This window comes from Chelonia mydas, chromosome 1 (assembly GCF_015237465.2).
Source record: "Chelonia mydas isolate rCheMyd1 chromosome 1, rCheMyd1.pri.v2, whole genome shotgun sequence".
In the NCBI taxonomy this organism is placed as follows: Eukaryota; Metazoa; Chordata; order Testudines; family Cheloniidae; genus Chelonia; species Chelonia mydas.
In genome coordinates, this window is record NC_057849.1 from 263,009,739 (window position 1) to 263,033,061 (window position 23,323).

Below are 23,323 nucleotides of genomic sequence, written 5' to 3' on the forward strand. Positions count from 1 at the left end.
CCATTGGAGTTCTTAATATACAACAGATACACAAGTTATCATTCCCCAGCTTTGTCATTATTACATCTTATTGACAACATACAATACCTAGATTAGTGGTAGAGGGCCAAAATGTCAGCATGGCTATTGCTAACTTTTCTATGCTCACACTGTATGAAATGGGGAAAATGCAATTTAGTTAGTTTAATTTAGACTGGTACGGTCTGACTGTTTTGTTAATGTTTCCCTCCCTCTCCCACCACAGCCAACTCAATCACTACTTCACATCACACATGCTTATTTGATAGTGTTATACTGAACTCAAACTTATATTTTCACTTTTTTTTAGGACCTACAAAAAATGTAGTTTCAGCATCAGACCAGCAATTCCACCTACTTCAACCAGAACATGTTACTCTATCTAGATTTCCTAACTGTCAATAGAATAAAATGTCTCCAATAATTCAAGAATCTGAGATTCCTGAACACTGTAGTATGATGTGTGATAAAACTGATCTCTGAATTCCTAGAATATAATCTAGAAGTGCCATCAACTGTTGCTGTAGTGCTGTGGTTGCACTTTTAAAACTTGCCAGTTTTGCCATAGACAATTTTTGTACTGAGGTACTCCTATCTAGTTAACTAAGGTGTTTCCCAAAGTCATCAGGATGCCTTTTTGTATATATTTTTGGATGGGGAAGTTCTAGAATGAAAAGATGGGTTGTTAGAAAGACAAGGTACGTGAAGTAATATCTTATTGCACCAACTTCTGTTGGTGAAAGCTACAAGCTTTGGAGCTTATACAGAGCTCTTTTTCAGGTCATATGGGCTGTTGTCAGATGGCTTGTTGACAGAGTGAATTGGTCTCCAAAGAAAGGAAGTAATCTATCTGTATATTTAATCTCCCTGTGTAAAGCCTCAGTAAGATTAAGAGCAGATTTTTTTTAAAAAAAGTCTGGGACTTGAGTAATTGTTGCGAATTCAGGTTATCAGAGGCACAAGTATCTATAAGTGTTGAAGTAGTGAAGAGGTTTCTCCTCAGTAGTTCTTATCAGGGCCAAGTTTACAGGTTATATCTATGATATCTTTCTTTGGGCCTTGTATATCTTTCTTTTTCTTTTGGCATGGTATTCCTGGTGTAGATAATTTTTTTATTTGTATGTTTCCAGTTGGAAAGGAGTACTGTTTGTAAATAAAGGGTCTAAAAGCTTCATTTTGGTCCATTACTGAGATAAGCTGTATTAAAAACAGAACTGGAGGAGTATAAGGAAATTCCATGCTGCCTTGAAATATAACAAAACTGTGTATTGCTGGTGTGAATGAAATAAAAGAAAGTTTTCCAACTCCACACGTGACCAACCATTAGGACATTTGTGGGAGATGACCATGATTATATATAATCATGGCAATAGACAATTAGAGCTTGGGGAGGGGAGGTTAAAGCTCCCTCCCCAAATTAGGGATTTCAGTAATAAAGAAAGAAAACAGTGAGATTGGAACAGAAGTTAATTTCTCATTATTAAAAGAGGACAAATTTTGTCATGGCACAAAACTACTCATTCAAGTGATAGTCAACAGCTATTATGTTTTAACTCCCTCCAAATAAAATACAACTGTCTACATTTGATATTTTTTTTATCAAGACTAAACTCTGTTATATGAAAACAGTAGAATCCTAACTCCCTTGTTATGTATCTCACATATTGCATCTGTATTAATCTATTGTTTGTATTTCTTATTTTCAACAAAAGTAACAGGGGAATACGGATCATGGCTGATGATCTCCTCCTCAAAGTTTAGTGATGGAAATATGGGCTGGGGAAGTGAGGTGGGGAAAGGGCCTGCGGGCACCAGATGACACGGTGTAGGATGGGAATACAAATGAAGAAAGAGGCAGGCAGGATGCGGGTCTGGAGAATGAGAGTGAGGGAAGGGCAGGGAAGCTTCAAGTGGAAGTGGGGTCGCAAGGGGTCGGCAACAAATATAATGAATAAAATTCGAGCCGGATCACTGCAGGGCGCACTTTAGCTTCTGTTTTAACAAAAGCTGCTGCCCACCCCCGACCATTTTCGGCCCTGCTGGAAGGGGCAGGGGAAAGGGAAGGGAGTCAGGCTGAGGCGCAGCAGCAGGGCAAGGCAAGGGGGGCTGAAGAGGAAGTTGGCTGAGGTGAGACTGGCAGGGGAAGGCTGGTGAGGGTGAGTGAGAAGGCGAGGGGGAGGCGGACTGTGGATGAGGACAGTCGGGGTGACCTGTGCGAAGGTGGAGGCTGGTTGGGTAGAGACGGGCTCGGGGTGGGAGGCAGGATAGGGTGACTCCCTCCCTCCGGGATCCCCGAAGCGCCTGCCACATGCAGCGAGGTGCGAGCTGGGTTTTGGCTCCTCCGAGTCCCGTGCGGCGCCCCGCTGGGGTAGCGGTGGCTGCAGGCGGCCCCCGGCAGCCCGGGGGAGGTGGCTCTGCCCGGCGCCGCCCCCTCTCCCTCTCCCCTCCCCCGGTCTCTGTCACTAGGTGATGGTGCAGCCAAGATGGCGGCTGGAGCGTGAGCGGAGGCGGCTCCGCTCCCCGACCGCGGGAGGAGGCAGCGCAGCGATGAGCCGCGTCCCCGGCCCCGTTGGGTTCCCGTGAGGCTCGCAGGGAGCGGGCGGCGCCCGGGCCATGGCGGGGATTATCAAGAAGCAGATCCTCAAGCACCTCTCCAGGTGAGTGCGGGGCCGGGGGCGCCGCCCCCCTCCCCGCGGGATCCGGGTGTGCGAGGCCGGCCGGGTTCCCCCTCTACACTCGCCTCGCTGGCACCAGAACGGGGCGGGGGGGCCCGGGCTTCGCTCAGCTCCCGGTAGAGATGGGGTCCCATGAACGCCCCCCTCCGTGGGAGGGGCTGGGGGAGCCTTGGGGCGCTGGCAGCGGTTTTGTAGGATGGGTTTGAAGTTCTAGGGTAAGAAAGAAATCTCCTTGCTTGGTGCCAAAGTGCGGGCTCCTTGGAAATACCCGCGCGAGAGAGAACAGCCCTGAGGGGGGAGAGGGATTCGCGTTGGCTGGCGTAGGAGAGTCCGGGGATGAGTCACGCTGGCTGGGTTGGTTCCCCTCCAGCCACCCCCAGATCCCTGAAGCGTCCCCGTCCCCCCCCGAGCGCTGCAGGATACAAGGCGGCCTCGCAACCAGCCTGGCCATTTATCGTGCCGGGCTGTCGCAGAGGACGAAGGTCCGTCTGTGCCCCTCTGCTCCAGCATCAGTGTGTAGTTGGAAAGGCAGAAAGACACAGTGGCTGAGGTAATATCGTTAATTGGACCAACTTCTGCTGCTGAGAGAGACAAGCTGTTGAGCTTATCCAGAGCTCTTCTGCAGGTCTGGGAAATGTCCTTAGAGTGTCACTGCTAAATACAAGGTGGGGCAGAGTGTTTAGCATAAATAGTTATCCTGGATTTCAAGGGAGGACCATTCAAGGTGAAGAAATTAGGTAGGTGAGTAAGTGAGGGGTGTGGGAGGGAGAGCTGAGCTACAGTCACTGCCCAGGAGAAGTGGAGTGGGTTGTAAATTGTACTTGACACGTTGTATGTGGGAGGAGCAAGCAACAGCATGGCTGATGTCATGGAGTCCAGTGCGCACAGTCTTTGCTGCCTATTCCAGACAGCTGCACAGACTCACCACATTTGTCTCAGATGACAAGGAATCCAGAACAGTGGTGAAATTTTAGCAGGCACCACAGCGGATGGGGCAAATGAGTAATCTGGGATAAGAAAATCCCTGACATAGAGAAGGATGACTATACTAGGGAGCTGGCTGAGTGAAAAAAAGAGCACTTTGAAATCTGATGTAGTTAAGATGCAAAACACCTTTGCTGGTCTCTTAAACCCTTGACTTATCACAATCAAAACAATACATGTGTAGCCCCGCATGGGTGTGAAATCAAATTCTTTTGCACATTTGCACAGCACAGGAAGATGCTTTGTAACAATTCATGCCCTATGTGTCAGGCAGTCAAAAGGTTACAATTTTTGTATTGTCTCTGTGATTGATTGTTATTTAATTCACTTCATGGTAAAGGCCAACTCTGTTATAAAATATGCACTCAGTCCTGGGCGTGTACATGAATATGTACACAAACTTGTGTGTGAAAGATAAAAACTGTAACCAGAGGTGCCAGCTGTTATAGAATGTAGTGAGATGATCTGATTAATGGGAGGGTTTTTTTTAATGCAATTGAATAATTTGGTTTCACTGTTTTAAAAGGGGGAGCCAAAAAGTTTCACTGTATAGTCAGAATCTGTGGTGACAGCACAACATTGGCAGCCCTTCAGAGTTTGTTTGTGATTAGAAAAATTGCTCTGGAAAGAGCACTTTATTACTCTTCTTAGTTGTTTCATATGTGTCTTTCAAGTCATATATGATTTACAGATTATGCATTTACTGCTGCCAATAGTAATAAATAGCAAATAAAAAAAGAAAAGAAAACAAAATATAGTTGTGGATGACAGCTGAATTCTCTTGTGCCATATGCACCAACAACAGATTTGTTAGCTAAACTCTGATGCAAAATCTTGGCTCTGTGTTCTCCTTAAAGATTAGTAGTTGTGATGTACAAAGCAGAAATGATACAATTTTATTTTTTCTGATTTTTATAATGGCATTGATGATTGAGAAATCTCTTTATGACCTGAACATAATAGAACACTTTCAGAATGAAAATGGAATACCAAGATATTATTTGTACAGAATCAGTTTGTTTATCATGAGCATACATGAAATTGCAGGCCTTCATTTAGGGCCTGAGCCTATATGGTGCTTGGCTTCTTCAACTTCCAGTGAAGTCAGTAGGAGTTGATGAAGTTCAACACATTGTAAGATCAACCCCATCATTTTCCACAAGAAGTGGTTGTTCCATATGTAAAGATCAAGAAGTTTGGAGTTCAAAAGCTCTAAGTTCCTGTATACAGTAGTGGTATATTCTTTTCATAATACAACATTATATCTCCTGTTAGTAATGTGTTAATAAATTGTGTGCACCATGAAAGTAGAAATAGAACCACAATCTTTGTATTTTACGTTAAGGTCTTGTTTGTTTTTGACACATGTGCATGCCTAAAATCAGCTGTGCGCAGTAGTTGGTTTTATAATATAAATCCACATCCACATGTTAGGTCAGAATTGAGCCCCTAGGTTATTTTTTTTACTGTTCTATAATTTGCAGTTGGTTTCTAGTGGTTTGTAAGGATACGTATTGGAACACAACAGATCATTCAAACCTTAAAAGTTTGGTGATTTTTTTAAACTCTCTGATAAGCTGACAATTTGAAATTTGTACAGATATGGGTTTTTTATTGTCCTCCTTACACTTACACTTTTTTATTGTTCTACTAACAATATAGTAGACACATTGTTTCACAAAATCTGGACCCCATTCTGACACTTGTACTAATTTGGAAATCAATGGGACTACTTGTGGAGGAAGGCTTTGCTCAGCATGAGTAAAAGGAGCAGGATTAGGCCTCTACTTAGCTGATACAGTTAAATATAGAGATCTGTCATGCCAATAAAATGGCTGATTTGACATGTCAATAAAATGATCAATGGAGAATAAAGAAAACTTTCCATTAACATCAGAAATGTTTTCCCTAGGAAATTAAAATTTGTATATAGTGGGGTATGTATATATGATTGGCTATATAGCTTTATATAGGCTTTATAGCAAAGGTAGAACAAACTGTCTTATGAATAGCAATTTGCAAAGCAAATACTAATTATGTCAGTCTCTAACTCTTGAAACTGTTTTCTGAGTGTGTTCTGTTTGTGGTTTTGTGGTTAATTAGGTATGTTTTAGCACTAGCAGTTAGGTGCACTAAACTTCAGGCTTCTTTCTCACAGTAGTTCTCAGTACTTCAGGGTTCTTTCTCACATATAACTTACTAATTTGTTTGCTTTAAATGTAGGGAAAAAATTGCAAGTTACAAATCAATATTTCTTAACCATTTTCTTAATGTGTTACAATAAAAAAATATTGGATTACAGAGCTGTTAGCAAAAAGAAAAGGAGTACTTGTGGCACCTTAGAGACTAACCAATTCATTTGAGCATAAGCTTTCGTGAGCTACAGCTCACTTCATCGGATGCATCCGATGAAGTGAGCTGTAGCTCACGAAAGCTTATGCTCAAATGAATTGGTTAGTCTCTAAGGTGCCACAGGTACTCCTTTTCTTTTTGCGAATACAGACTAACACGGCTGTTACTCTGAGAGCTATTAGGTTTGTCAAATCAGTTTTCCAAACCAGACACAGATAAAAGAGTAGACAAAAGACCCTAGCACAATGGGGCCCTACTCTTGGCTGGAGCCCCTAGGCACTACCATAATTGCAATAAGGAAAAAGGAATCAGAATAGGTGCTCCCTTTACAGTTCTGGATGAGATGAAATCGCTCCTCCCTCTCTCTCTAGGTATCAGTTCCAGCAGAAACAGAGACCTTGTCAGCTCCCCAGATTGTCCTGTCGGGCTTAAGGAATAATGTGAGCAGAGATTCAGTAAGATTTATGCTCATTTAACCACTAACTTGGAGTGGAAAGTAAAGAAAAATAAAAAATCAAAACCAAACTTAAACTGGGTAAATAAAACCAACCTGATAAAAACAACACCCTCCCTTTCCAGATGACTCTGAGTTTTATACAGTCTTAGCATAACTTTGGTAAATGATTTTAGACCTTCTTTTTCTTCGGAATCCTTGGATAACAGAACCCTAATAAATAGGTTATTACAGTCTCTCTCTCTCTTTTTTTTTTTTTGTAAATAGGCTGGGTTTGTTGGTTCCATTGTTGTGACTGTTCTCATTGTTTCATGTATTATAGGGGAAGCGGGTAGTGACTTCTATCTATATTTAGCTTGCTTAACACTTTCCATTATTACAAAAAGTTATATTGTTATTTTCTTTGAGAAGCTTTTGCACCTCTTTCGTTTGCAGCAGATCTTTGATATTTGGTAAGAGAATAACCCTCAGGCTACACAGATGCCTTTTCTTTGACCCATAAAATTCTCTTCAGCTTTTGCTGTGATATAAATTTAAAGATCGCCATTTCACTTCTCTCATTGGTGTTCCTCAGGAAAATGTTGGCAGAATGTAACAATAAAAACTGAATGAGCACTCTAAGGCCTGGTCTACAGTATGGGGGGGATTGATCTAAGATACGTCGACTTCAGCTACGAGAATAACGTAGCTGAAGTCGACGTATCTTAGATCTACTTAGAATCACTTACTTCGTGTCCTCGCGGCGCGGGATCGATGGCCACCGCTCCCCCGTCGACTCCGCTTCTGCCTCTCACCCTGGTGGAGTTCCGGAGTCAACAGCAGAGCGATCGGGGATTGATTTATTGCGTCTACACTAGATGTGATAAATCGATCCCCGATAGATCGATCGCTACCCACCAATCCGGAGGGTAGTGTAGATGTGGCCTAAGGCTGGACCGTGCTGCTGCCTTCCAGCAACATATGCTATTGAGAATCCCTGGGAGGTGCTAGAGAAGCTATAGAGGAGGAGGACTGTGAGGAAGAGATCTGGGCACCACATGGGGATGGAGCTCCCTCAGCCCTCCATGTGGGGAGGAGAGCTGATCTGGACTGCCCCCACCTTCTCTTCTAGACCACACTCCAGACCCAGCATCTAGCCTCAATAGTCCATGCCTCTTCTGGTAGCACCATATGGGTCAGGAACTCCCCCCCTACTGCTAGGGGTGGTGAGAGAGCTGGGCTCACCTCACCCCCATCTCAGAACACACACCCCGTCTCCTTCTAGTTGGTAGCAGGAGAAGGCTGTTATCCCAGTGTAATCAGTCTTGTAGTTTAAGTGCTGGAAGTTTGTGCTGCAGTTTTGTGAATTAAGCAGCCTTAATTCTGCCCCCTGCTCCATATGCATCTTTAATTACATGTTCACATACTATGGTGTTCGCAGGACCCGTGTCTCATTCAGTGCATAGGATGGATGCACAAGCGGGCAGAATTAAGATGACATAGGAAATATCAGATTTACAGTTGCCCAACTTTTGAGTGCTTGATTTTTGCAACCTAAAATAATGTCAATTTAACACTGGGGGGGTTTATATGGATATATTATGAAGATAACTGACCTAAGTAGGTTAAAATAAAATGGTGAATGGAGACCTGAAATCAAACACACAAGAGAAGTCTGATGTGGTTGAGGAACGTGAAAGGAGGATTGTCTTTGGGTTGTGACTGTATTATTATAATATTACACCTCTCCACATTCAGATTGCTTTTGAACCATAGAAATGTAGAGCTGAAAGGGACCTTGGGAGTATTAGTTCATTCCGGCCCCCTTCTCCCGCTCTTCCCCCCTGGTTCTCCCCAGTGCAGAGGCAGGATCAAATATACCAAGACGACTCGTTGCTACTGTGACACCCTTAAGAAATTAGCTGACTAATAATGGCAAGGTTGGAGACTCACTAGGAATAGCCTATATCTGATAACGGGACCGTGGGGGGAAAATATCAACACTTAGCTAACCATAATCATAAACTTATGTTTTTCTCTTTTCTCATGTCCTTTGTCTGTTGATCATGCATTTGTTTTATATTTATACAATGACTACCACATTATGGGCACTACAAGGAATAAATAGTAAATAACTTAAATTCTCAGTTTTAATTATAAGGAGGTAATTTCCCTTATTGTAGTACTACAGAATCACCATTGCATTCACAATATTTTCCTATGAAAAGTGTCGGAATTACCCAGAATATCCATCTGTGTCTTAGATGTAATTAATTTGTCTATCATTGTTATCTAGGTGCTATATATAGAATTTGGAGAGCATAAATTGTCTCTGCAAGTACCTTAATTTTCCTGTTATTTTCATTGAGGTGGGATGTGCTTTAGCCCAGTGAAGGAAACTCTTGGCCATTCTATAGCCACCCTTACTGAGGTAAATGAGATGAGTCTTCTGTTACAGTCTGAAGATAGTAAGACTTTGGACCAAATGCAGCTTCTGTATAGGCTTCACCATTGTTTCAATTGCTTTACTCCAGCATGGAAACAATGAAGATGAGGATTGTTTACTAGATCAGCCTATGAAAGGGCTGCCGTCTTCAGGCTAGCTTAAAATGATAAAAAGTATTTCTGGCTATACCTGTGTTTTCATGTCCTGGATTAGTGATACTCTTTGGCTTAGCTTTCTCGGACATTTTATTGCTTTTTGTATTAAAAAAACTCCATTTATGCAGGATGAGTTACTCCTCCCTGTGGGGAAGGAAAGACAGAGAGAGAACAAGAGAGATTGCTCTTTTTGTTTTTCTAATACTTATGAAATCCTCCAATCCTATGGTGATAGGTACGGTATAAGAATCTAGCTAGCTAAAGTCCAGTAAGATTCAGACTGCACACCACCTTGATCATGAGAGCACAGATACGCTTAGTAATTTAGGCTGCTGCTAATTCTTCAGTGTTGGTCTCTTCCTACCAGTGTCGCTTCTCTTTGACTTGCATAGAACCATCTGCTTGACCCAACTCCTTTTCTTTAATGAACTTACCCTATTAGGTCACTGAGATATCTGAGTAATGCCATTATCTACCCTTGATAATGAGGTGGAGAGCTGGCTGTCATCTACATACTGCTGGCATCAAAGACCATATAATCTTACAATCTCCTCTGTTGGTTTGAAATCCATGTTGAATATATGGGGAAAATCTTGATCTTCATGTGATTCCACAAGTAACAGAGCTCTCGGGGAGGAAAAGTAGTTCATTGGGATCTTCTGGGGACCAGTCTAGAGGAATGAGCAAAATATACTTAATGCTCCCTCCCCTTCTAGGTCTTCTGTGTGAGTCCACAGGTCAGTGGGGTCAAACGCTGCCAATAGGGTCTAAGAGCATCAGTGTGGATATTCCTTCTGTTTATGACTATAAGGAGATGCTACATCAGTAGATCTCCTTAACAGATCTGGGTCTGAAGCTTGAATCAGATGTGTCCAAGATACTGACAAGGGTGAGGTGTTGCTGAAGTTGGTTTTCTACCAGGTTCTCTACAACCTTTCCTAGAAAGGAAAGTTTAGTCACAGGGTGAGGTCTAACCTAGGCTCTCATCTTCTGTTTTTATGTGACCACATTAGTGCCTGCAAGATCCACATCCTTTTGTGGAATAAGCTTTCATTTAAAATAAAAGTTCTAGCATTTTGAAGTATGAAGAAAACCTTCCAAATTGGAGTGAATGCTGTATTGTCTAAAGCAGCCCTATATGTTATGAATTATCCCATTCATGTTAATAGGATGTTAACTCTTAAGTTTAACAATGGCAACTTAAAGGGACACCTTATCTGCTATTTTTACAAATAACATCTGAGCCATTTTCATCTTCCGGTGCCAAAAGCCCCATCTTCCTTCGAAATGGCTTTCAAATCTCCAGCTTCACCTTTCTCGTTCTTACTTATCTGTGACAGCAGCTGTTAAAAAGCTATATGTTGGTGATACAGAATTCTGTAGCACACTTAAAATGAAAAATTTGCTGGCATCATACGTAATTTGAAAAGCATTCTGAAACAGATTTATATTACATTTAATATCAAAACCAATAGTACAAGGAATAATGTACTAACTATATTATTCCTTTTCATATTTAATTCAATAAAGGTCTCTGTTTTAGAATTTATTCTCAGCTGATGAAGTGCCATTATGCACCAGAAATCAGGGAGAATTTAGGTCTAATGTATGAGAGAGTACGTGAGACACAGGTCTAACCCAGGTAGTATGTGTGATACAGAAATATTTGAGTTGAACGCCAGTGTATATTAATGCCCATGAGGCTTGTGACAGACATTCCATCCGGAAGTTGGTACATTAAAAGATACTACCTCACCCACCTTGTCTCCAATATCCTGGGGCCAATATGGCTAAAACAACACTGTAAGCAATTCCATACTTTGAAAGATTTGAGATGGCTTGCTTTGGGAACTCATCAACGTTGCATGGATTGGCAAGGATCACCTTCTCGTAACTGCCTTCCCTGGATTGTGTGGATGCCCTCTGAGATTTCCCAGCGTCTGCTAGCTAGGAAGGAGCTTTAGTTTTTGTTTACTCCCTTGATTTGGCATCCACTGCTTTAGTGTAATCTCAGTTTTGGGGAAAAGTGCTTAGTTAGGTGCTGCTTCAGAACCAGTAGAGCACACAATTGTATGAAATATTTTTTGTCTAGGTTTGACGAAAGTAGCAATTGTCTTTCTCTTTCTCTTGTTATTGAGTTGTATTTTAAAGGGTTCATTCTATGCGATTTTGTATTTTGGTGGGCTTTTGCAGGTTCCAGATGTGTAGCATATGAAAAATATTGAAAGCAGAATGTTGATAAAGCTACTTGTGTGGTGAAGCACTTTGATATAGAGATAGAGATGATGTTGAAGTAAAGAAACCTTATGCTTGGGTGGAGAACGAGATAACAAGGGAATAAGAATGGTAGTGAACTAGCTCAGGGCTGCAGGGGAAAAGGAGAAGAGAGGTGAAAATAAATTAAGAATGCCAGGATAATAGCTACCAAAACTACCTTTAATATTGCGACACATTTTTAAAGAATTTAATTTCTGCAGTGTTTTTTCTTTTTGGGTGGTGATTTCACATTAAATAATGACAACCTTGTACTATAAATTTGAGGCTTAAACTACTACAGTGTCTTTTAACGATCAATTTAAAACCATTAAAAATAGATCATACCCTTTCAAACAGGAAAACAAATATGTAGGAAAAGCCGGCAGAGAACGAGGCATCAAGATAAATGAATATTTACAAGGAAAAAATCATTTATATGGCATAGAAGTACTGATTACATGATCTTTTTTAGAACTACTGAAATGTTTTCCCCCAAATCCACAGCCTAGTGGTCACTGGTGGGACATGAGTATTTTTAGGTTGCATACTTAAAAAAAAAAATCCTTGCTGAATTAGTGTGTGTGTTAATGTTCGCTAGACTTTCAGCACATTAACAAGACTTTTAACATTAAAGATAAGTGAATTCTTTGTATAAATATATGTATAATTAGTCACTGGCTTTTAGAGTAGATTTTAAGGGACCCCTGAAGTACATCTCCACATACTGAATATTATATTCATATTAATTTAACATTCCAATTTTTATGCAAAAAATTGCATTGAAGTTTGTGGACTGCTTGAGACTTGTTATCATCATTGCTTACAAAAGAGCAAAACAGTTTGTATCCTATTATTTCAAAAAACTGAACAAAATGCACAGTAAAGGAGGAAGGTTACTATAAATCCTACAACATTAAGGCAAAATGCTGAGTACTGAGTCTGGAAACAGTGAAGATGACTAATTGTTATGGGACTGTCAGGATTATCTTAGAGGCTTGACTGCCTCCCGCATGACAAAAACCCAAGCCATTTACAGCCCTAGTGCCAAAATCCTCATCTTCATCCTTATAAGCCTAGGTGCACCTCTGACCCCTCTGATGTTTCTATGTGCATCCCTTTGATCTCATGCTCTTACCTTTGCTGTGTTGAAATCACGCAATTCCCACTCAGACTGGGTCCTGTGCTACCGTACCCTGTATATTGACCATGCTAAACAAGCAGGTCCAGCTGGTTTGGTACCTGCAGATCTTTCCTTTCAGAGTTTGTGAGCAGTCATGAATACAGTGGCCAGGCAGCCATTTTAAATCAAAGTATTGTTAATCCTAACAGTACAAAGCATAACATAGGAGGAAAAAGGATTTTTAGTAGAGTTGTCAAACAATTAAAAAAATTAATCGCGATTAATCACGAGATTAAAAAAAAAAGAATACCATTTACTTAAATATTTTGGACATTTTCTACATATTCAAATATTAATTTAAATTACAATATAGAATACAATGTACACTACTCACTATGTATTTTTATTACAAATATTTGCACTGTAAAAATATAAACAAAAGAAATAATATTTTTCAGTTCACCTCATGCAAATACTGTAGTGCAATCTTTTTATCACGAAAGTGCAATTTACAAATGGAGAATTATTTTTTTATGTAACTCCACTCAAATAAAACAATGTAAAACTTTAGCACCTACAGGTTCACTCAGTCCTACTTCCTGTTCAGCCAGTCGCTAAGACTAACAAGTCTGTTTAAATTTATGGGTAACAATGCTGCCCGCTTCTTATTTACAATGTCACCTGACACTGAGAACAGGCGTTTGCATGGCACTTTTGTAGCCAGCGTTGCAAGGTATTTACATGCCACATATGCTAAATATTTAATCCCCCTTCATGCTTCAGCCACTATTCCAGAGGACGTTTCCATGCTGATGACGCGTTCTGCTTGATAATGATCCAAAGCAGTGCGTACTGACACACATTCATTTTCATCATCTGAGTCAGATGCCACCAACAGATGGTTGATTTGTTTTTTTGGTGGTTTGGGTTCTGTAGTTTCTGCATAAGAGTGTTGCTCTTTTAAGACTTTTTGACAGTATGTTCCACACCTCGTCCCTTTCAGATTTTGGAAGGTACTTCAGATTCTTAAACCTTGGGTCGAGTGCTGTAACTATCTTTAGAAATCGCATATTGATACCTTCTTTGCGTTTTGTCAGGTTCAGGGCTGGCTCCAGGCACCAGCGTTCCAAGCAGGTGCTTTGGGCTGCAGTCAGAAAGGGGCGGCAGAGTTTCCGCAGCAGTTGCAATTCGGCGGCAGCTTCTTCGTTCCGCCGGCTGTGGCGGCAATTCGGCGGCGACAGGTTTTTTCACTGCTTGGGGTGGCAAAAATGGGAGAGCCGGCCCTGCTCAGGTCAGCAGTGAAAGTGTTCTTAAATCAAAAAACATGTGCTGGAATGTAATCTGAGACTGCCATAACACAAAATATATGGCAGAATGTGGGTAAAACCACAGAGCAGAAGACATACAATTCTCCCCTGAGGAATTCAGTCACAAATTTAATTAACACATTATTTTTTTTAAAGAGCATCATCTTTTGTTTATATTTTTTACAGTGCAAATATTTGTAATAAAAATAAAGTGAGCACTGTACATTTTGTGTTCTGTGTTGTAAGTGAAATAAATATATTTGAAAATGTAGAAAAACATCCAAAATACTTATAATTTTCAGTTGATATTCTACTGTTTAACAGTATGATTAAAACTGTGATTAATTGCAGTTAATTTTTTTAATCAAGTTAAGTTTTCACTTAATCAAAGTTAACACAAGCGATTAATTGACCGCTCTAATTTTTAGAACAAAAGGTCTATGTGCATGTCTACCTTACCTAAGTTCTACTATCCTTGAAATGGAGATCCTTGTAGGTCTAATTTCCAAGATAACTCAATCTCTGAAGTCAGTGTTCACCTTGGCTCTCACTTTCCCTGTCTGTGAGGGACTGTCTTGAAAGCCAGCCAGAATTGTTTGTTCTCTTAGCTTACGTTCTTGGACCTCCTTCCCATAAACCAGTTTGGTGACCTCTGAGTTGAGCTAGGGCATTAAAGCAAGTGGTATTTGCATTGTGTCTCAAGTATTTGCTGAGAAGCATATATCTAGATCCATTTCCCCTTTCCAGGGTGCATTTCCTGAAAATCCTGCTGTTAAATTAACTCAGTATATGCATATAGTAACATCACAATAACCCAGTCAACCCACAATAGTAATAAATTATTACAGGTAACTCCACATAAGATGTATTTCTGCCTTTATTTTTTTGATTTATCACAACTGTATTTTTATTTGGAATTATTTTGCTGCAAGTAAACCTATTTTTAGAAGATTTTGTGAGAGGTTTTAAAGGGTCTCTCATAGAGTTAAATTAGAGCTTTCCATTTTTAATGTCATTATAAGTAACTATGGGATCTTGATGTGTAACCTGGATTTGCTAGTATTCCTTTATGTTTTAAAGAAATGGAACTAAAATATTACATAAGGAATGTGCTACTCTGCCACTTTACATGTTAAATTTACCAATTATATTACAGTGTATGTTAAAGGTCACAGTAGGCACCAGTCACAGTAAGGACTAAACCTCTGTACATATGTAAGCTAAGATAAAGTTAATTGTATATCATGCTTCAGAATGTAAACTAATCACCCGTGGAATGGATGTCTGGCCAGAAAGATTTCACCCTTGCCTGACTATTGTATAGAATTGTCTGTCTTCACTTTCCTCAGATATTGGTAGAAGAGCTGGTTTGGTTTGCCTTAACAAATCCTTTGTACTAAGTGCCTACCTCAATTAATTTGTTCATGCTGGTGAGCATAAAGGAGCCCAGAAACAATAAAGTGTTTTGTTTTGCTCTTCTCTTTATATTTATTACAATTAATAAATAGCTTCAGCCAATTTTTACAGCATTTTAGGGGGAAAAATACCCTCAGCTGAAAACTCAAATTGAAACCATTGCAGTACCTTAATTACAGCATTGCAATAGTATAATTCATATTGCTTAGTGTTGTTGTTTTGCCATTCATTGAGATTTTTAGAAATACATAAAATCCAGAAACACTGGTTGTAGAGTATTTGGGCTTTCTAATAATTAGGATTTGGAAAATTTTGGAATTTTTTACAGTCGAACCTCAAGTTACGAACACTTCAGGAGTGGAGGTTGTTAGTAACTCTGAAATGATCGTAACTCTGAACAAAACATTATGGTTGCAGGTTTCAGAGGGGTAGCCATGTTAGTCTGTATCAGCAAAAACAACAAGGAGTCCTTGTGATACCATAGAGACTAACAAATTTATTTGGGCATAAGCTTTCATGGGCTAAACCCCACTTCATCAGATGCATGGAGTGAAAAATACAGTAGGCAGGTGTGTATATATTACAGCACATAAAAAGATGGGTGTTACCTTACCGAGTGGGGGGTCAGTGCTAACGAGGCCAATTCAAACAGTGTGAATGTACCCTATTCCCAACAGTTGACAAGAAGGGTTGCATATCAACAGAGAGAAAACTACTTTTTGTAGTGACCCAGCCACTCCCAGTCTTTATTCAGGCCTAATTTGATGGTGTCAAGTTTGCAAATTAATTCCAGTTCTGCAGTTTCTCACTGAAGTCTGTTTTTGAAGCTTTTTTTTTTTTTTTTTTTTTTGAAGAATAGCGATTTTTAAGGCTGTTATTGAGTGTCCAGGGAGATTGAATGTAATATATGCTATCATGTGCCAGCAATGCCCCTCTGCCATGTACATTGGCCAAACCAGACAGTATCTACGCAAAAGAATAAATGGACACAAATCAGACATCAAGAATTGTAACATTCAAAAACCAGTAGTAGAGCACTTCAATCTCCCTGGACACTCAATAACAGACTTAAAAGTGGCCATTCTCTAAATCACCCTGGTTTGTACTACAAAAAGTAATTTTCCCTCTGCTGATATTCACCCCTTCTTGTCAACTGTTGGGAATAGGGTTGGATAAGGGGCAGAGGGTCCTGGGGAGTAGTCGGGGGGGCGGTCAGGGGACTGGGAAAAAGGGGCATTGGATAGGCATGAGAGTCCTGGGGGGGCCTGTCAGGGGGCAGGGGTGTGGATAGGGTTCGGGGCAATCAAGGGATGGAGCAGGGAGGGTTGGATAGGGGGTGGGGTCCCAGGGGGAAGGTTAGGGGCGGGGAGTCCTGGGGAAAGGGGACAAGGAGTGGGGTGGGGGTGGATGGTTTGGAGGTTCTGAGGGGGGCAGTCAGGGGGCAGGAAGTGGGAGAGGGCGGGGGGCCAGGCTGTTTGGCAGGGCTGGCTTAGGTTTTTTGCCGCCCCAAGCAAAAAATTTGCCGCCCCAAGCTCAGGTGGGGCTGGGGCTTGGGCTTGCAGGTGGCGCTGGAAGCAGAGGGAATGATGTCACCTTCTCCCAGCGCCTGCAGCGGCTTTACCCCCTCCCCCGCTCAGCCGCGCAGAGAAGTCCCGATATAAGGGGTGGCACAAGGCAGCGCAGCAGCCAGTACACAGATGTGGCGGCGCAGCCCCGGCTCCCCGGCAGGACTCGCCCTCTCCTCCCCAGGTAGTGGCTGGGCACTGGCAGCTCAGCATCCCGGGGCTGGGGCTTCCCCTTCCCGCTGCGGCTGGGGGCGCGGCACCCTTGCCCCATCTGAGAGCGCAACTGCCCCCCCCCCCAAAAGGATGTCTAGAATGCCGCCCCTGGAAATGTGCTGCCCCAATCACGTGCTTGCTTTGCTGGTGCCTAGAGCCAGTCCTGCTGTTTGGGGAGGCACAGCCTTCCCTATCCAGCCCTCCATACAGTTTTGGAACCCTGATGTGGCCCTCAGGCCAAAAAGTTTGCCCATACCTGTTCTAGAGTGTGATTTCAAAAGGAAGAATGCTGGGACATAATGTGGAGTGGGAACCGATGGTCCATGGATGGTCAAGAAGTCTCAAGCCCAGCAAAACAAAACTAAAAAGAAAAGGTATTAGCACACATTAAAGTGAGGGTAAAAGGCATTTTAGCAATCTGGGATATGGAAAACATAATTTTACACTTCTTAGATTTAAAAATATGTTTTCAGGGTACCTTTAAAATCTTTAAAATGTTAACTAATTATATTAGTAAATATATAGTGTGATTGTTTGTATCCCTATGTTCACCCTTTCTACAAGACTATGATAAATTTGGTACAAAGTATGCCTTGTGAGGTATCATTTGAAAACTCATAATCTGCTGATCATTGTTGTCCTGGTAAAATATGTGTTGCAAAATTACAATATTCTACTGTATAACACATGTTCAAAGTTTAGAAAAGCAAGCAAAAACTTGTTCCTCAGAGACAAAAGGCAAACTGACACCTCAGTCAGATGTCAACAAAATCAAATGCACTATCACCGGTTAAGTGGTTGTGGCAGGAAGAAGGGAGTGAGCGAGAAATTCACATGTTGACAGAGAATCAGCTGGAAGTTCCTGTCCCACATACTTGCTGTCGCCTGAATCCCAGCTGGAGAGGATTCTCAAAGAAGAGAAATACTATAAGAAAGGGGAGCAAACACCTCAGATTACTTCTCTCCCCTCATCTCTACTCACGGTATCAACAACACTTGAAAGACAAAGGAGGCAGCATTGAACTGGGTTTTGGCTGAAGGAATCTAGCCAGATTGCTATAAGCATGTGGCGAGAGAAATCTTTTTGCTTTAAATTCGCTTAGCTTGTTAAGTTCGGTATTAGTTTGTGTTTTACCTTTTATTTCTTTGTAACCAGTTCTGACTTTTATGACTCTTGTAATAATTTAAAATCTATCTTTCTGTAGTAATAAACTTGTTTTATTGTTTTATCTAAACCAGCGTGTGTTTGGATTGAAGTGTTTGGGAAACTTCACTTGAGATAACGAGATTTGTGCATACCATTTTCTATTAATGAAATGATGGACTTTCTATGAGCTTATATTGTCAAGGAGGGTACTGGCCAGTACAAAACTCATGGTTCTGGGGACAAGTCTGGGACTGGGAATTTGCTGGTGTCACTCTGCAATATAATTCAAGGCTGGCTGGCTGGCTAGCTTGTAGCACTAATACAGTATAGCTGGGGGTGATTTACATGCTGGAGGCTGTGTGTGACAGACCAGGAGTGGTTGCTCTCCCAATGAAGCAGTGTAAAAAGCATCCCAGGTTAGAGAATTGAGGGGACACAGCTGATCAACCATCCAAATTGTACCCTGGGTAATGTCACACAAAGTGTGTCTGCCTTTTAAAAATTCTACATCAGCTATTTGTTTAAATGAAGTTGCAACCGTGTAGCATCAGTACAGTGATGGATCTTCTCATGAATGTCCTCCCTTTACACTTTATACAAATTTGTCATTTCATTTTACAGAATGTCGTAATGTGTAACATCATAATTATAGTTCTCTTTATTTAAAATTCTCTCATTATTGTATCATTCCTCTTCCCCTTTAAACTTGCTCCCTTGTGTGTCCCCTGTGTCCCATTCCCTGCAGCGATCCCTGCTAGCTCTGGTGGAGATTGATTTGATGTGAATATCCTTACTACCAAAATGAATGCCAGAAGCTCCTAAGAAACCACGGGAACTGACCACTTGCTCTCACCAGGAATACGGGCCTTTTGCCTGAATTTCTTGCCCTCAGGTAATACCCCCTTCCCCAGCTTCTTAAAATAAATGTTAGAGGTGGTTATACATTTTTTTTTTTTAATAGTCTGTTTTGGGGTGAAAACTGTAAGTTACTAGTTGGATGCCTTTTGTGTGCCATCTACAATTCTGTGAAAAGTAGTAGTTTGTTATGCATCTAGATTTCAAAGAAAGATCCAAGGGTAAATCTGCAAAACTTGTTTGTGAACTAAACATACAAAACCACATAGCAAATAGGTTTTATAGGCCTACTTTCTGAACATATTTTTTTTCAGATGTTCCCCACACTTTAAGGGTATTTTGGATTACTTTCTAATGTAGACTTTCACCTACTTGTGTCTTTTGTATTCCTTAATGCTCGAAGACTTCTTGTAGTTGGTAGGAGGGATGCATTTAGCTATATTGAAAGAGGAATTGACACTGGATCTAGTTTATATTGGTAGAGATTTGATGGGGTAATTTAATTTTGTTAAAGAAATTAAAGTTAACTCTTAATAGAACAGTGTAGATGTAATGGTCTGTTTAAGAGAATTATTTCATTAATAAGTAAGATTTGGTGCCTATACCTCCAGTTAGCGTTAATTAATTATTTGTGTAATGCCATATATGTGGAGACTGCCTCCCCACTTCCTCCAGAAGTGAACTTATTTGAAACTGTCATGCTTTAAGGACCTGAAGAGAATGTATAACAAAAACCATAGTGAAACAGATTGTTCTAGTTTGTTTAATTACAGTGAAAGAATGGCAGCAGTTTAGAGGAAACACATGCTCGCACTCAAAAGCATGCCTTTTATTTTTCAGTGTAAAACACAAGAAGCTAGAATTTTTCACAGTGAAAGTAAGAGAAGAAAAGATGTATCTGGAATACAGCTGGGCAATTATTTTTAGCCAAATAGTTCATCAAAAAATGCAGCATTGGATCCACCAAAACTATTTGTGAATTTGACACAAATTTGCTTAATAATTTCAGCACACCTCTCTTACCCCTTCCCTCCCATGCCCCCCAAAAATTCAGGCTATATTCACAAAGGTACTTAGATGCCCTCCTAAAGATTGGAGGAGGTGGTAGTGCCCCCTTACACTCAGTAGCCCAAAGGTTAGATACTCGGGATGTGGGAGACATGGGTTCAAGTCCACAACATGGCTGATTTAGAGAAGGAATTTGAGCTTGGGGGTCTCATGTTGTTGGTGAGTGCACTAACCACGGAGCTTTGGAGTATTCTGGGTTAGGGCTCTCAGTCTGTTCTGTTGAAGCTGTTCCACGTTGTATAAATTAAATATGCATGGCAGCAGGGATTGGAACCCAGGTGAGTGTGCTGACCACCAGGCTATAGGGTCATTTTTTCTGTGTGGCCCAATGAATATTTAAATATTTATACAGAATGGAACAGTTTCAACTGGAGAGCTTGAGAGAAACTCTACTCTGAATACCTTTATAGCCTGGTAGTTAGGGCACTGACCTGCAACATGGAAGATTGTAACAGTTGGCCCACCTCTCAAGCACCACCTCTGTTTCCCATCTTCAGGGCTCCATAAATAGACTCCACTATTCCTGAATCCTTAAAATAATACTTTTGTTCATCTAATTTATTTATATATAATTCAGAAATAACACTCAGTCCGGGGGCTTCTCTCAAAAGAGAATGCTCATCTCCCCTCAGCCACTCCCAGGCCTTCCCACTTGGAGTCTTTTGTCCTTAGTACCTCAGAGTCAGTCCTAGGGCTTTTCCTCTTTTCCCTGGAGGTGATCCAAGCCTTCTAGCTTCACTTTGGTTCTCCTCTGCTTTTTGCAGGCCAGTCCTAGCCCAACCTGGCTGGAGTCTCATTCCTCTGGTGTCTCAAACTCTCCTGCATCCTTCTGCTTGCTGCAGCTTCATTCTGGCTATGTCTACACTTTTGAGGGCATGTAGAGTACATGCACTGCACATGTAGCTTCATGCTGCAGTGAAAGGCAGGCTGTGTCCAGCCTAGACGCTGTAATGTGTAGCTAAAGCCACAGTGAAAGGCTCCAGCAATGGGGAGATGCAGCAGAACACTACTCTGCTAAAAATAGCAGTGTAAACCTGGGAGGTACTGTGTGGGTCTGTAGAGACCATGTAGGGTATATATCTTGGGGATTCAGGAGTACAGGGCACTCTGCTCTACTCGCCTAAACTGCGTCTCATTGTCTACACTGCTATTTATACCTGAACTAGCTGGGCATGCAGCATCTGTACTGTACACGCTGCTATAAGTGTAGGTGTATCTTAAGCCACAGCTTCCTCTCGTATTTCATGGTGCTGTCTCCCCCTTTATAAGGCACAGATGCCTTCGCTTAAGCCCATTTGGGCAGCAGGTAATAAATTACAGGTGCTTTGGACCCTGCTCCCTCTTAAAGAGGCTAGTCACCATGTGACAGACAGCCAAGCTCAAATCCCTGCTGGCAAAGTGGGAACTTGAATCTGGGTCTTCCACATCTGAGGGCTATAGGACGTAGGGACAGCAGTAGCACCACCACTGTTTCTTCCTCCTCGTCTGGGTTTGTGACTGGCGTTTCCATATTTCCTTTGATTTTAATAATAAAAAAAAAGCACTTAAAATACCCTGAAAACAAAATGAAGCATTTAGGGTCAAACAAAACATTTCATTCAATACAAAATGATTTTTTTGATTTTTGTTTCTCCAGCGAACTCAAAAATTCATTATTTACACAGCTGGAGTCCAGAATCTATACACAGCCCATCTTCCTCAGATACTGCTGTATCCATCTGAATCACTTCAGCACTGTGCATGCTGTCTTCATCAGGATAGGCAGAGAAGGGGAGAAGTAGTGTTGCCAACACTTAGGATTTTATTGTGGGTCTCACAATATTTGTTGGGGTTCTTTAAAAGCCCCAGCTCTTGGAGTCTTCTGATTACATGAGAATCTTGGTCTTCATAGCTATGGAGAAAAGCCTGAAAGTGGGAACCCTAGAGCAGTGTCTCTCATCCTTTCCAGACTATTGTACCTCTTTCAGAAGTCTGATTTGTCTTGCGTACTCTAAGTTTCACCTCATTTAAAAACTTGCTTACAAAATCCGACATAAAAATACAAACATGTCCCAGCACACTATTACTGAAAAATTGCTTATTTTTTCGTTTTTACCATATAATTATAAAATAAATCAATTGGAATATAAATATTATATTTACATTTTAGTGTATAGTATATAGAGTAGTATAAACAAGTTCTTGTCTATGTGAAATTTTAGTTTGTACTGATTTTGCTCATGCTTTTTACGTAGCCTGTTGTAAAACTAGGCAAATATCTAGATGAGTTGATGTACCCCCGGAAGACCTTTGTGTATCCCAGGGGTATGTGTATCCCGGATTGAGAACCACTGCCCTAAAGGTTCAAAATCCAGTAGGTAAACAACCCCCCCCAAATTTACTATTTCTTAATAGCTAGTGATTTGGGGGTGGGAGGGCTGATGCATTATTTTTGAATACTTAGGGTTGGCAATAATGCAACTTGGACACATGGTGTGGGAGCCAGGAAGGAGGAATAAAGAAATAAGGGGGAAAAACCCCCCAAACTCACTGCATACACAAAAGAAAAGAGTGTCAGAGAAGCAAAACATCCATCCTGCCAGAGACATGTTTATGTAATAAGATTCCAGGCTTGTTACTATGAAGACTGTTATGTCTGTAGAGTCAGTGTGAAGAGATGGAAAAATATGCAAGTGTGGATGAGAGCTCTCTTTGTTTAGAATATCACCAGATTCAATCATCACTTGAATTTGCGGTCTGTTACCATCCAATTTTTAAGTTCTCGGCCATTTTCAAGTTTTTATACACATGATTTTACAAATTACACCTGTAGAACAGCACAGGCTTTCAGCTACTACTTCTCTAGTAAGTCACAGACCAGACAAGCTTGCTATCTGCAAAAAAAAAAAAAAAAAAAAAGCCAGTGCTTCACCATTGCCTTATTAATTATTTCATAATTTTAAATTCTTCAGACTTTCCCCACTATCAATCCTTTTCTGTATGAAATTATGTCTCTTCGCTTTAGTTCAGGAATGTTATATTTTGAGGAGAAGTTAATAAGCCTTCAAGTACAGTCCATTTGTCAAAATGTGATAAGCTTATTTATTATTTTTGCAGTGCCCAAAGGTGCTAGCTATACTACATAAATTATATATGTTTGGGGTGGTATATGTTTTTGTATATAGGAGAAACTTAATGTTCATAGTGTCCTGTAGTCATTGTGTTCATTAAGTTCCTTATCTATAGGACTACTATATTTGTAACAGCCCAGCTGGATTTGATAACATCTCTAACAATTTCCAGGCTTTCATAAGTGAGCTGTGAAAAGACTATT

General features: G+C 41.0%; 1 protein-coding gene across 11 annotated transcripts in view; it reads left to right on the forward strand.

Annotated features, from left to right (window-relative positions):
- Positions 1-2,240: 2,240 nt before the first annotated feature.
- Positions 2,241-23,323, forward strand: part of UHRF1BP1L (UHRF1 binding protein 1 like) — an 86,899-nt gene continuing 65,816 nt past the window's right edge. For 8 of the 11 annotated variants that reach the window (XR_006290422.1, XR_005223137.2, XR_005223138.2 and 5 more), the window contains exon 1: positions 2,457-2,675. Coding sequence is in view for 5 of the 11 variants with exons in the window: in XM_037884377.2 (XP_037740305.1) it covers positions 2,632-2,675 (44 nt within the window). In the remaining 6 variants the exon portion in view is untranslated. Of the gene's footprint in view, positions 2,676-18,832; positions 18,980-23,323 lie in introns of all 11 variants that reach the window. The other 3 variants (XM_037884363.2, XM_037884356.2, XM_043545459.1) reach the window with 3 other exon arrangements.